This window comes from Dromiciops gliroides, chromosome X (assembly GCF_019393635.1).
Source record: "Dromiciops gliroides isolate mDroGli1 chromosome X, mDroGli1.pri, whole genome shotgun sequence".
NCBI lineage: Eukaryota > Metazoa > Chordata > Mammalia > Microbiotheria > Microbiotheriidae > Dromiciops > Dromiciops gliroides.
The window spans coordinates 44,751,198-44,765,929 of record NC_057867.1 but is presented as its reverse complement, the minus strand read 5'-3'; the positions used below and the strand labels follow the sequence as shown (position 1 = coordinate 44,765,929).

General features: G+C 42.8%; 1 protein-coding gene across 1 annotated transcript in view; it reads left to right on the top strand.

Annotated features, from left to right (window-relative positions):
• Positions 1-1,890: 1,890 nt before the first annotated feature.
• LOC122733938 (elongin-A-like) overlaps positions 1,891-14,732 on the top strand; it is a 60,622-nt gene continuing 47,780 nt past the window's right edge. The window contains exons 1-3 of the mRNA XM_043974638.1: positions 1,891-2,881; positions 3,107-3,617; positions 3,864-4,404. Coding sequence (XP_043830573.1) covers positions 1,891-2,881; positions 3,107-3,617; positions 3,864-4,404 — 2,043 coding nt within the window. The remainder of the gene's footprint in view (positions 2,882-3,106; positions 3,618-3,863; positions 4,405-14,732) is intronic.

The window sequence follows — 14,732 nt, the reverse complement described above, 5'->3', positions numbered from 1 at the left end:
TGCCTGGAATACCTCATCACTCGAAGTTATTGGGGAAAACAAAGTGTTCCTTGAAAAAATTTGGAAGAAGGGGTTCAATGAGAAAATGAAGAAAAAGAATCAGAATTCTAGCAGAAGGGAGCCCTTGCTAGGGTCAGGAGGCTGGAGGGGAGGAGAATGGGATGAGAGAGGAAGGGATGCTGAATGCTCAGTGCCAAGTCATGTGGACAGAGCTCTGTCAGGAGAGTATATAGGTGTACCATCTAAGGAGGAAGCAGTGGCTACTCCCCCAAGGAAGGATGATATGGCTTCATAGCTGTTGTCAGGACAGAGAGCTCATCAGTGGAAAGAAAGCTGGTGCTGGATTTAAAGGAACTGAGTTCAAACCCTGCCTCTGATGTTTACTATGTGTGACCTTGGAGAAATCATTTAACCTCCTTGGGCCTCAGTTTCCTCCTCTGTAAAATGAGAGGGTTGGACTAGATGGCCTGTGAGGTCCCTTTTGGCTATAGAGAGCTATGATCTTATGATCTATGCCCTCAGTTCAAACTCTGCACTGGACATGACTTTGGGCAAGTCCTTTACCCTTGAGCTTCCTCAGCTGGGCCAAGCCTTATCTGTGGTCTCTTCCAGCTCCAGCTCCCTATCCTCAGAAGAGGGGAAGGAAGGATGCTAGTCAGTGACTTCCAGGAGTGGGTTATGGAGGAAGCTTTTGGTCATAAACAATCAACAGGGCCCTGTCTCCCCCATCTACTGTATCAGAGAACTTCTTAACCATGTCAAAGTCTATGGTGCCTTTGCAGAAGCCAGACTGGAGTCTAGACATTTTTGCGTATTGGAAAGAAGAGTCATTCAGTCAGCAAGATATACAGGGAGCTGGAGGGATGGGCCTAACCCCTTTCTTATTTTCCTTTCCCACCCCCCCTTCCCCTTCTTAGGGTAGTCCCACCCCCTCACTCCCTGCCTCCTCTAGTCTCTGTCCTCTTCCCTCCCATTTCCTCACTCCTTTTTTCCCCACACTCCTTTTGGTCCTTTTCTTTCCTCCCCTTCTTATCCTTTAAACTTTCTCTTCCATTTCCTTCGCCTCCATCTTCCCTTGGTTCTACTCCCCACCCGTTCCCCTATCTCCCTGCTCCCTCATCTTGACTCCTTTCCCTCTTCCCCTTCTATTTGCTCTCCTGCCTTCCATTAAAAGGGTGGGAAATAGGGGACAGCTAGGTGGTGCAGTGGTTAAAGCACTGTCCCTGGATTCAGGAAAATCTGAGTTCAAATCCCACCTCAGACACTTGACACTTACTAGCTGTGTAAGCCACTTAACCCTCATTGCCTCCTCAAAAAAAGGGTGGGAAATAAAGGGGGAAAGAGGCCCACCTTTATCCTTCCCATACTATTTCTTTCCCCCTCCCACCATCAGGTACCTCTATACTTCCCTGCCTCTTTTCCTTCCCCTCTTTGGCTCCCCCAAATCTCTTTCCTCCCCATCCCAGTTTTGTGCCCACCCACTCCATTTCTCTACCCTTCTCTTTCCTTCTCCCTTTCCTACCCACTTTGTCTACCCTTCTCTTTCCCCTCCCCCTTTCATCTGGCCGCTTCTCTCTTCCATGACCCCCAATGATTTGTCCCTTCTTCCTCTATCCCCTCTCCTTTTCCTCCTCCCTCTCTGGTGTCCATCTCCTCTACACGTCACCCTTTCACTCATTTCTCTCTTGGTTTTTTTTTCATGACTACGTTTTCCCCTCAATGCCCCATTCCCTCTTAATATCCCCTTCCACCTGTTTTCCCCTCCCTCACACTTGATATCTCATTCCCCACCCTTTCCCAAACGTCATTCCTCTTCTGCCTCTTCCTGCCTCTTGGGGATGCCACTGAACGTGCCATGCACCCCAGTTCCGGTAGCGGAGCGGGAGAGTAATGGCGGACTCGCTTAACTCTTCGCTGTTTGAGGTAGTGGGGCGCCTACAGGCCCAGCTCGTACGAAGCCCCACGCCCCCCAAACTACTAAAACACTTGAAGAGTCTCTCTCGTTTACCAATCACACTGGACATTCTCGTGGGGACTGGCGTGGGGAAAACCGTGAATGCCTTGCGGAAATATGAGCGAGTCGCAGCCATGGCCAGAGGCCTAGTGGCCCAATGGAAGAAACTCGTGCCGGTGCCGAAAACCGCTGCCCAGACTAATGAGCCGGAGCGGCGGACGCAGGAGCGGCGGACGCAGTTGTCTGAGGGACGACTCTCCAGAAAACGCACCCGGGACTCGTTGCCCAAGGAAAAGGAGGTAGGGGGGGATGATCGCAGTCCAGAGGGCGGGACAAAGAAATACCGAAAACTTGATAAAAGCCTTAAAGGCTCACCCTGTGCAGAGGCAAGAGCAAGTGAAAATGACAGAAGAGAGGCCATCACCGGCAAAATGCAGAAAGGAGGAGGGGATACAAGAAAAGGGGAGACCAGAAAGGAGATGGCAAAAGGGGAATCGAGAGAGAATCGAGAGAAAGGGGAGACAGGAAAAATAGGGACGAGAGGAAAAGAGGAGACAGGAGAAGTGGGGACAAGAGGAGAGGGGGAAACAAGAAAAGTGGGGACTGGAGGGGATGTCAAAGTGGAGAAAAAAGCAGGGGAGATTGGGAAGAGGTCTGGGAACCAGTTTTCATTCTTGCGGTCTTCGGACTGTGAATTATCAAACAAGTATCATGTTCTGTCATCTCAGGCTTCCACAAACCCTCAACAAGTGTTCATGGACTATGGCAAAACCCAAGAAAAACCGTCAGATCAGCTCAGGCCAGCCCAGAAGCCCCACAAAAGGCATAGTCAGGTTATTGAGGACAAAGAAGGAGGCAACCCAAAGAGACGTCGTGTGAAACCTGAAGTCAAAGTGGCTGTCCATCGCCAGCATCATCAGTGCAGAGGTCACAAGTCTTCTGAGAAAAAAAAATCTCAGTTGAGTGACAAGGGGAAAGGGAAGAGCTTTGAGTTGAGCCAAGAAAAGCTACCTAAGGTTGCTTCCAGAGAAGAGGATTCAAATCCATCCTCTAAAATCAGACCCAAAGAGAAACAGGCAGTGCCCAGTGCTCCCAAGAGAGAGAAGAAAACAGAGGGCAACAGTGGCAAGACGAAATCTGGCCCTCCTTCAGATATAGCTCCTGACAAATCCATTAATAAACCAAAAGGCAAGGATGCTCAGAAAACAAAAGTAGAAAAGTCCAAGCTAAGGGTGGACAGCTTGCATGGAGAGACAGAGAAAGGAGAATTAACTCCAGAAGTAAAAGATAAAGAAGTTTCTAACAAGTTAAAGATACAGGAGAAGAGAATGAAGCCCCTTAATGCAAACACAACACCCTCCAAAATTCAAGGAATTCAAGAGTCAGAGGAGGAAGATGGCTTTGAACAGCACATGATGTCCTTTGAATCATACCTTGTCTATGACCAGCCTAAGAAAGGAAGGGTGGCTAAAATTCCAACTTCTGGTAGCAGAAAGGAGGGCCACCTGAAGCCGAACAGTATTAAACCTGCCATTAAAAGCACCAGTAAAGAACTACCCAAGGAAAATTCTAGCCAGCCAAAGAAGCACCAGGCTAGAGCTGGTTCAGCCAATACCCCAAAGAGCTCTCGTGTGATTCCAGCATTACCAGCCCTCTCCTCAAGGTCAGTTTCATCATCAGTTAAGGTCATTTGTCAGCCTCTTCTGTCAGTGCAGCCTGTTTATTGTCCTCTTTCTTCTGGTGAAGCGAATGCCCACTTTTATCCACAAAAACAAGTACCCTCCGCCACCCAAGAGAACACAGTAGCTGAATTACCTGTAGGTAGGGTTACTTCCAAAATGAACGTATACTCAGGCTTTAGAAATTCTTCCGCACCAAGGGTGTTATCCCTGTATGAACAATGCATTAGGGTCCTCGAGAAGAATATAGACTTAATCTATGAAGTTGGACAAGTGCCCTATAATATTCTGACACCAGTTTTTGAGAAGTGTTCCCCCGAGCAGCTCTATAGAATCGAGGACTACAATCCTATATTCCTGGAGGACTCTGACAACCTGTGGAAAGTTCACTGCTCTCGAGATTTTAGAAGAGAACTGCCAAAAGAATTTGAGTCCTGGCGTGAGATGTACCTTCGCCTCCATGATGCTCGGGAGATGCGGCTTCGCCACTTAACCAATTCAATCCGATTGGCTCATGCCAGAAGACCCAAAGGCCGACGGACCAAGATGGTATTTATTAACCCTGTGTCCAGGTCTCCTTCTGATATTTCAGGAAGACAGATATTGAGAGTGGAAGGAACGGTGGTTCTCCAAAATGCCAGCATCAAGCCTCTCCAGTATGCCTTGAGCAGCAGAAACTCCCTTGACAGTGGTCACAGCCATGCCCAAGACAAGGCGCCATCTGATGGCCCAAGCACTAGCGGTGCCCACTTGGCTCCATCAGGCAGCAATGTAAGTTCTGAGCATTCTAAGAAAATACTTAGGGGTAAGATTCCTCCCATGATGGTTGAGTCTATCAAGATTTTCAAAAATAGATTTGCCTGGTCATAAACTTTTTCATAAATGGGATAGGGAAGAGATTTAGGGGCAGGGTAGGTGTGAAGGCTAAGATAGAGAAACTTACCAAAAAGACTTGAACCTTGGTTCCCCATAAGCCTATTGCTTCATGTGTTTTCCAAAACCTGTCATGAAATCAGGAATAAGAACAGCACCATTTTCTAGCTTTTAGCATCTTCAAACTAACTGTCTACTCAAGGCTCCTGCTCCTCTCCCTGGAGAACAGCTGAGGGAAGATGAGAATCTTTGTGTCTTCCCCGGGATTTTAAGGTCAATTTAAACTTTTTTAGTTAACTTCTTTATCCTTTAATACACAAATGGGTCTGTGATTTGTCTAAAATTCATGTCCCTCATAGGATGCAGATTACAATGAATCTGCACCCACCTATTCTGTGCTTATTAGCAAAGTACATGTTCTCACTTGGGTTTTTTTTTTTTTTTTTTACCAGGGGCCTACCTAAAGTGTTGGGGAACCTTCTCACCACATACCTACCTCTTTTTTTTATCTTTTCAGCTAATAGATCCCTTTGATAACATCTCTTATACCACTAATGTTTCATAACTCCTGGTTTATAATGGGTTATGGCCTGTTTGTGCCCACTGTGTACCTCCCTAGCACTCTTTGGGTAAACATTCACTTCTGTTCTTTAGATCAGGGGTCCTTAACCCGGTTTTGTGTTGTGGACCCCTTCTCAGGATTCTATTTGTAAATACAGCTAATGAAAAACACAGGGTTACAACGGAAACCGATTCTCTTGCAATCTACTTATCAAAAATATTAAAAACAAAACAAATAAAATGAGTTCATGGACCCTAAGTTAAGAACCCCTGCTTTAGTGCCTGTAGTGTTCCATGATTCAGAACCATACAACAGATTGGTATTTAAAAGCTTGAATTTGGTTTCAGCAAGGAACTTGGAGTTCTAAAAAGAACTTTGCAATTTCCTGAAGGCAAGTTAGCTGGGTTTCCTCTTGTTCAATACCAGACTTAATACATAATCTGTTTGTAGAGTCTGTCCAAGATCCATCTCCATCTCCATCTCTCTATCTCTAACTGTATCTATATCTGTACCTTTATCTATATCTTTATCCATGTAGATACACACACACACACACATATATATATATATCTACAGATATATGTGTATATATATAAGTATATATTTACAAATATATAAATATATACCACACACACACACACACATATATATATATATAGAGAGAGAGAGAGAGAGAGAGATGTATATAGATATGCATATGTGTGTATGCATTTATGTATACCAGTGAACAAGTCCTGTGGTGTTGGCAGTAGGCATTCTTCATCCACTTGTCTTTTTTTCCGTATAGATAATTAGGTTAAAATTTTTAGAGATTGGATCTCATTTAGGATTCCAGAACTTGATATAGTGAGCATGTCATCTGGAAGCAGGAAGAGTTGAAGGCCTTTCCCTTCTATAGGGAATCCCTCCCTGCTGGTTGTCCTCCATGATGGTAGCAGACACCTTTGGTGAGCATATTTTCCTCATTTTATACCTCACTTGTTATGAATGATCAGAGGGTTGTCAAACAAAGTTATCTCTGTTGGATCTTTTAACGAATTCTGTCTAAGTATATGGGAGAAAACTTGTTGAGAGAGAGTCTTTCAGGTAGCATTTGGCTCATTTTCACCTTTTAAATAAGCAAACAATGAGCAGAGTGACATTTTTTTTTGTGGGGCAATAAGGATTAAGTGATTTGCCCAGGATCACACAGCTAGTAAGTGTTAAGTGTCTGAGGCTGCATTTGAACTTGGGTCCTCCCGAATCCAGGTCCGGTGCTCTATCCACTGTGCCACCTAGCTGCCCCTGACATTTTGTATTGTTTTCAGCTTGCAGTCAGTTGTGATGTAGTAATGACTTGGCCTTATGTGGAATGTCACTTTGGAAAGTCTGCCTGTTCCTTTGTAATACAGTTGTCATACCCTTCTTAATCTCATTATGTATAGAGATATTTTTACTTTACATATATGGGAAATTGGGCTTATGGGTTAATGATGTTCTCTTTTGGGCGGGAAACAATAGGGTCCTGGATTTAGAGCAGGAAGGGGCCTTAGAGACAATTGATTTCAAGCATCTCATTTTACAGATGAGGAAAGTGAAGCTGAGAGAGGGTAAATGATACATCCCAGGTAATGTAGCCAGTAAGTGTCTAAGGCAGGATTTGAAGCCAGGTCTTTCTGACTCCAAGCCTAATACTCTATCCGCTGTGCTACCTAGCTGCCTCTAATAAGGTGGGAGAGGTTGGGTTTGTTTTTGGTGATGCTCTTGGTCTTTTGTCCTTGACATACTTTGAATAGGGGTCCCTTGATGCCCTCATAGTTGTGTCTCCCCAGAACGTATCTCCTCTGTGTCTTCTTGGTCTGGTCCAGCTGTTTCCCCCATCTTTGTTTTCTTCAGTGATATTCCCACTTCCCCAGAAGCACATCTGGGACTGTCTGAACATTTTTGATGGCAAAAAGATTTGTTATCAAAATCTTTGCAAGTTTTCCCCATCTTTCATTTATTGTCCTCATTCCAGTTTCATCCTTGAGTCCCCTCTGGCTTAACCTTGTTGTCAACTGTGAACAAATCTTTTTAATGAATAAATGTTGCCTTGATTGTGTGAAAACAAAAAGAAAAGAAAAGGACTACTGGATTGGGAATCAAAAGACTTGGGTACTCTAGAATCCGTTACTATCTCTGGAACCTTGGGCAAGTTCATTTCCTTCCCTGGGCCTCAGTTTCCTCCTATGTAAAATGAGGGATTTGAACTAGATTAGATAGTCTCTGAAGCCAGTTCCAGCTTTGGTGTTCTGTGATCCTCAGCCTTAACCCCACCCGGCCATCTCTGAGGCCCCGCCCTACCTCCTCAGTAGGTCAGGTACCAAGACTCCCAATCTAAGGCCCTTTACAATAAAATAATAGACAGAAAAGCAGCTCTAGAGCCAGCTTTGCCATAAACTTACTATGTGGTCTTGGGCAAGTCTCTTACCCTCTCTAGAAGTTATTTTCCTCAATTGGTAACAAGAAGATAGGACAGCTAGGTGGCACTGCAGTGGCTAGAATGACAGGCCTGCAGTCAGAAAGACCTGAGTTCAAATGTGAGTTCAGACACTTTCCCTTTGTGATCCTGGATGTGTCACTTAAGCCTGTTTGCCTCAGTTTCCGCATCTGTGAAATGAGCTGGAGAAGGAAATGGCAAAACACCCCAGTATCTTTGCCAAGAAAATCCCAGATGGGGTCGCCAAGAGTCAGATACAACTGAACAACAACAACAAACAAGGAGAAGGGACTCTGATCTCTAAAGTCTATTTCCTTCAGCTCTGATGTTCTGTGATGAGAACTATTATTATACCTGTAAAATTCTTTCCCGTGGTTACAGAACTGTCTAGCCTCCCTAAGAGGGGTAAACCATTCACCTCTTTTCAGCTCTGAACACATAATCATTGAGATAACTGTCTGCTGTAACTTTGGAAAGTAAAGAGGGCAGGGCCCTGAGAGAATGGAACAGAGGAGGGGGAGAAGGGATGGCAACTATAATATAGTGGACAAGGTGTAGTAAAACAGTACAAATGAACACTAGACTTGAAGGGAGGGAAAGAAGGAACATTTACTAAGTGCCTACCATGTACCGTACACTGTGCTAGGTATCATACAAATATAATCTCATTTGATCCTCACAACAATCCCACGAGGTAGGTGATATTATTGTTATCCCCATTTGATAGATAAGGAAACTGAGGCAAACAGAGGTGAAGTGACTTACCCAATGTCATACAACTAGGAAGTGTCTTGGACCAGATTTCAACTCAGGTCTTACTGTCTCTAGGCCCAGCCCTCTGTGCACTATTGTGCCTCTTGAAGTTGAAAGACCCTACTTTGAAGCAGTTTTAGACTGGCTTTAAAGTCAGAGACCCTGAGTTCAAATTCTGCCTTACTTTCTAATTTCGTGAGTTACATTAAGCCCCTCTGGACTTTAGTTTCCTGATCAGTAAAATGAGTGTTGGCCCTAGATGACCTCTAAGGTCCTTTCCAACCCTAAATCTATGAGCCTATTAGGCATCAGTAAAACACTTACCAGCTGTGTGACCTTGGGCAAGTCACTTCCCAACTTTGAGCCTCATTTTCATTCTTTGAAAAATGGGAATTATAACTCTTGTCTTTTCACTATCTAACTAGGTTATTGTGGGGAAAATGTTTATAGGGTTAAAGAGATGAGAGTAATATCATGTTATATTTATGGCTCAGGGCTCTTCGAGAGGGTTGGATATCTGGAGTAGAAACTGATGGCTTTTCTAGCTGAGAAAGTAATACTTTAAAATATTTTTCATTCATGTGTGTCTCTGTGAATATTGGGTATTTTTTTCCTTTTCTTGAGGGGCAATGAGGGTTAAGTGACTTGCCCAGGGTCACACAGCTAGTAAGTGTCAAGTGTCTGAGGCTGGAATTGAACTCAGGTCCTCTTGAATCCAGGGCCGGTACTTTATCCAATTTAATAAAAAATTATCCACTGGGACCAAGTTGGATTTATAGGAGGCATGCAAGGATAGTTTGCCATTAGAAAAATGTTTATCAATATAATTAGTCACATTAAAAACAAAACTAGGGGCAGCTAGGTGGCACAGTGGATAGAACACTGGCCCTGGAGTCAGAAGTACCTCAAATCCGGCCTCAGACACTTAATACTTACTAGCTGTGTGACCCTGGGCAAGTCACTTAACCCCAATTGCCTCACTAAAAAACGAAAAAACAAACAAAAAAACTGATGAAAACACATAATTATAGCAACAGATACAGAAAAATTCTTTGACAAAATACATTACTCATTTATGCCAAAACCCTATAAGGGATAGTCATGGTATGCTCCCTATTAAATATGACAAAAATATTTATCAAAAACCAAAAGTTAGCATTTTTTGCATTGGAGAAACACAAGAAACTTTACTCATAAATACAAGGGTGAAGCAAGGATGTCCCTTCTCACTATTATTTGATTTCAACTTCTAGAAATAGCAATAAGAGGGGAGAAATAAAAGTATACAGGTAAGATCAACATTTGAACTTGGACTTGGGTCTCTCCTGATCTCAAGTACAAGAGTCTGACCACTATAGAATGCTTCTCGTTGTTAGGGGCAGAAGGGACCTTAGAATGTGGAGTCAAAGAGAAGACAAAATTAGACCTGTTTAGAGATGATGTGATAATTTCCTCAAGAAACTGTAGAGGATAAAGAAAAAACTTAATTGATATGATTAATAGCTTCAGGTGAGTAGCAGGTTACAAAATAAATCCCCCATATTGTCAGCATTTCTATTTAGCAAAAACAAAAAAGAGCAGGAAATGCCAATGAGAAATTCCATTCAAAATAACTACAAAATGCATAAACTATCTGGGAAGCAATCCACCAAGATATATTAGTGTTATTAAGTCTCTACTTCAGTTTTTATCTTTTGCTTATTTTCCCTTTGTTAATTACTGGTTTTATTGGGTTGTGAACAGTACAGGATAAATTTAGTATTCCTGCTTTTCAACATTTATTTATAACCTTTCTGTGCCCTAGGCACATGGTATGTTTTTGTAAAGGGTACCAAGTTGTGCTGAGAAATATGAATATTATTTAATGTTCCATTCAGAAGATACCATAAGTCTTTCAATTTAAAATTCCCTGACTGGCAGAAAATAGGCTTAAATTAGCATTTCACATCATATACCTCAATAGGCCGCATGACTTAAATATAAAAAGCCTTATCATTTAAAAAATTGGAGCAGAATAGGAAAAAGTGAATTCTACAACTATGGCTAGGAGAAAAATTTCTTTATTTTATTTTATTTTGCGGGGCAATGAGGGTTAAGTGATTTGCCCAGAGTCGCACTGCTAGTATCAAGTGTCTGAGGTCACATTTGAACTCAGGTCCTCCTGAATCCAGGCCTGGTGCTTTATCCACTGTGCTACCTAGCTGCCCCCTAGAGGAAAAATTCTTGGCCAAATAAGGGATAAAGGAGATCATAAAATGATAAAATCGGTATTTTTTACTACTTAACATTTAGAAGCTTGTTACAAGAACAAAGCCAGTGTTTTGATTTGGGGAGGGAAAATTCCAATTGGGGATTGGGAAAATCTTTCCATCAAATATCTGTAATAAAAGTCTGTTATCCAATAGACATAGGGAATTAGCAGAAAGATACAAGATCAAGTATTTTATCCCTATTTACATTAAAATGGATATTTCCCAAATTTTAAAATGCAACCTGCCCTTCTAGCCACCAGCTATTAATTTCTCTGTATTTTGGTAATTTTATAATAATTTCTGACACTTCTTAGAAATGCTGTGGGCATCTCTAGTAACATTATGGAGCAGGCTGAGTACTTAATTAACACACGTCTTTAAAGACGCAGAATTGCTCCATTGTAAAGGTTTATCTTTGGAGGTGCCTTCTGGGCTAATGTCCAAGCTGACAAACTGGGGGGAGTTTAGGAAATTTTTTCATTGGTTGCCTGGGAATTGAAAAGCGTTCTGTGAATGAATTGAGTGTGGTTTATGTTTTTACAAAATATTTTCCTTTTCTTTCTTTTTTTTTAATGGGGCAATGAGGGTTAAGTGACTTGTCCAGGGTCACACAGCTAGTAGGTGTCATGTCTGAGGCTGGATTTGATCTCAGGTCCTCCTGAACCCAGGGCCGGTACTTTATCCACTGTGCCACCTAGCTGCCCCCATTTACAAAATATTTTCAACCAGGTTGAAGCTTGGCCCAAAATACCAATTTAGCAAAAATCATTAGACCATTGCCAGGTTAATGTCATATCATCATCACCATTTTTGTGCCTGGGCTGTTATCAGTGCTTCTGGTAACTTCTTTTCCCCCTCTGCATCCAAGACTCAACTAATAACCCATTTCTTGAAAAACAGTAACAACAAGGGGCTGCTAGGTGGCACAGTGGATAAAGCACCGGCCCTGGATTCAGGAGGACCTGAGTTCAAATCCAGCCTCAGACACGACACCTACTAGCTGTGTGACCCTGGACAAGTCACTTAACCCTCATTGCCCTGGAAAAACAAAACAAAACAAACTAGTAACAACAATAACAGCAACAGCCAAACAAAACCCCTTTCCACCAATGAATATGGAGTCATTTCTCTTCTTTCCCTTACTTATGTGTACAGAAGTTGATAGATGAATTGTGTATTTATTGCTGGTGATTAAAGGCTTTTCCACAGCTATGTCTAACTTAGTATTCAGTGTATTCAGGAATCATACTCTCTAGTTTGTACTGGCAGATGGTTCATTTGGATGCGATTCAAGGTATGGCTTTTTGTGTTATAAAGCTTTATTTTGGCTGAATCTTGATTATTTTAAACAATAGTTTACTGAGTTAAACCTGAACAAGCTGCTTACCTCTCCCCTTAACCTTTGAGTTTGTCTCCCCTTGCTTTCCTTCAACACTGCCCCATCCCAGTAGAGCTTATCCATGGGTCCACTGGTCCATTTCCCCACCCCTCCGTCCAACAGCAGCAGCCGTGGTAACAACTAATGCTTTTGTATGTGTTGGCTACTTTTTTAGTTCTAAGTCCTCTGCAGTGGTCAACATATGTGACAGTATTTTCCAAATGTATTACAAATAACCTGGTTTTTAAACTTTGATATAAGTAGGGGGTCCTTTGAAAGAATGTTAACTGCTTTATTTGCTACTCTAAAATCCTAAATGATGAATGTCTCCCAGTCATGCATCAATACTATTTCAAATTCTTTGAAAGATCCAGCAGAGATAATCCTTTTCAATAATCCTGTGATCATCTCGCCAGAGATGTTTCCTGTGGCGATGGAGGAGATCCAATTCAGAGTCCGTGTTGGGGGATTCCTTGTGGGTGATGAGGTCAAACCTTCAGGTTTGACAATAGCATTGTACTTCTTCGTTCAAGTCCTAGGACATTGAAGAGCATTCTGTAAGAAATTTGTAATCAGCTCAAAGTGGGGGAGGGGGGGGAGATGACCTTTCCTGTCCCACAGGAAAGACCAAGTAAGTCAACAAAGAATGCCTGTTGCTTAGATTTCAACAAGCATTGGGGTTGGATACTTAGACTGTCTCCCCCATGAGGCTATTGCAAGGACATGACTTTGCAAATCTTACAGTGCCACAGAAATGTTTGTCATTATTGATGGTGGTATTGTTCTTGTCATTATTATCTTGTTTCCAAATGGGAGACACAGACACGTTCTCTAGGTGGAGCCTGAAGGGGTCAGAGAGGGCCTTCTGGAGACCAAGGTCGGCAGATATCCTGGATCCCTTCTCAGAATAGTGTTTTTAAAGGCACAAGATAAAATGTATAAAATTATAAAGTAAACCAATTATATTGATATACAGTTATGAAAATATTTTTAAAAATAAGTTCACAGGCCTCAGGTTAAGAACATGGGTAGTCTATGGTGGTATTTGAAGGCTAGGGAGGATTTGGAAGGGAACTGGGGAGGGAAGGGGAATTCCAGGCATGATGAACAGCTGAAGAAAACATGCATAGGAAGGAATACAAAATGGAATGAGAATACTGTGCATTGGGAGGAGAAAGTCAGTAGACCAGTCTTGTGAGTCCATTTTGGGGAGCACTGGGAGATAGGGTTAGTGACAGCCTATGAAGGTCCTTAAATGCCAAGCGAAGATATTTGGAGCCTATCTTGTTAGCCAAGAGGAACCTTTGTAGAGCCCTGAGTGGGGAAGTCCTCTGGAGTCCTTTTTTCTTTCTTCTTTCATTGCACTTGCTTGGAAAGATGAGGGTTGTGAAGTTAGGAACTTCTCCTTGGGCTGGCTGGTGGCTTTCCTGATTTACTCTTTAGGGTCTTGGGATGTTCAAGACTAAGTGTATAGAATGACGTGAAGGCTAGTTCTCACTCTGATGTCATGAGGGACTGATGCTGATGCATGCCCCACTCTTGTCACAGGGGTGGTGGGCTACAGCTGAAGAACAGACATGGCCAATATGCTGATTTGTTTTGCTTATCTCAACTTGGTTACAAAGGAGGGTTCTACTGGACTAGGGGCAGCAGAAAGGGAAATGCCATAGGGAAGTGATTCTGATGGTCATAAAAAGGGCATCAGGAAAACTTTTTCAAAAGAGAATTTAGTGCACAGGATAGCGAAGAAGGAGGGAGCCTTAGAGATTGTCTTATTCATTCTCTTTATTTAACAGAGAAGGGATCTTCCCATTGCCACACATGTCACCTCTCTGCCAACATCCAAATGGCCCCTGGCACCCAACCACCTCCACCAGAGCAGGCTGGGACCTCATGACTCAGTGTAGTCCATTTGGCAAATCTTTACTGAGGTGTTCTGGGGGAACCAGAAGCTAGTGCTGGGGTGGGAGGGGGTCTTGTCCTTGATTCCATCCACTTGATACCAACAGTCTCAATAGATGTTCACTTGTTTGTGGGTTAGAGTGGGGAGTTCTTTTGGGAATGATGGGCTAGATGGTTACCAAATTCCTTTCTAACTCTCAGATTCTTTGATCTTGTGAGTCTGAGGGCCAAGTTACCATTCCAATCCAACAAGTGCCTACTATGGGCAAGGTGCTATGATAGGTAATGGGGGTAACAAAGATCAAACAATAACAACAAGCCACAGTCCTTGCCTTCTATTGTTGAGTTCTAATTCTGACTGCTATTTTCTAGCTGTGTGTCCTTTTAAAAGAAGAATATCAATAATATTTTAAAGAGATAAATAGGGATTTAGGTGTAGAATGCTGAAAGCTAGAAGGGCCCTAAGAGCTCATTCTTGCATCTTACAGATGAGAGACCCATTTGTTCAGTTATTTTTCAGTCATGTCTGACTGTTGGTGACCCCATTTGGGGGTTTCTTGGCAAAGATATTGGAGTGGTTTTGCCATTTCTTTCTCCAGCTCATTTTACAGATGAGGAAACTGAGACGAACAGGTTTAAGTGACTTGGCCAGGGTCACACAGCTAGTAAGTGTCTGAGGTTGGATTTGAACTCAGGTCCTCCTGACTCCAGTGCCTGCCCTCTCTCCACTGCATCGCCACCTAGCTGCCCTGAGAAATCCACAGTCACAAAAACCAGCTAGGATCAGAAGGTGGGATAAGGACTCTGGGCTTTCTAACTCCCAGGCACATATGCTAATCCCTAAACCACATTTCTACTTTAAACCTCATAAGACCAATAGAAACGTCATGGCAGCATACGGCATGGCTCCATGTCCCTTTC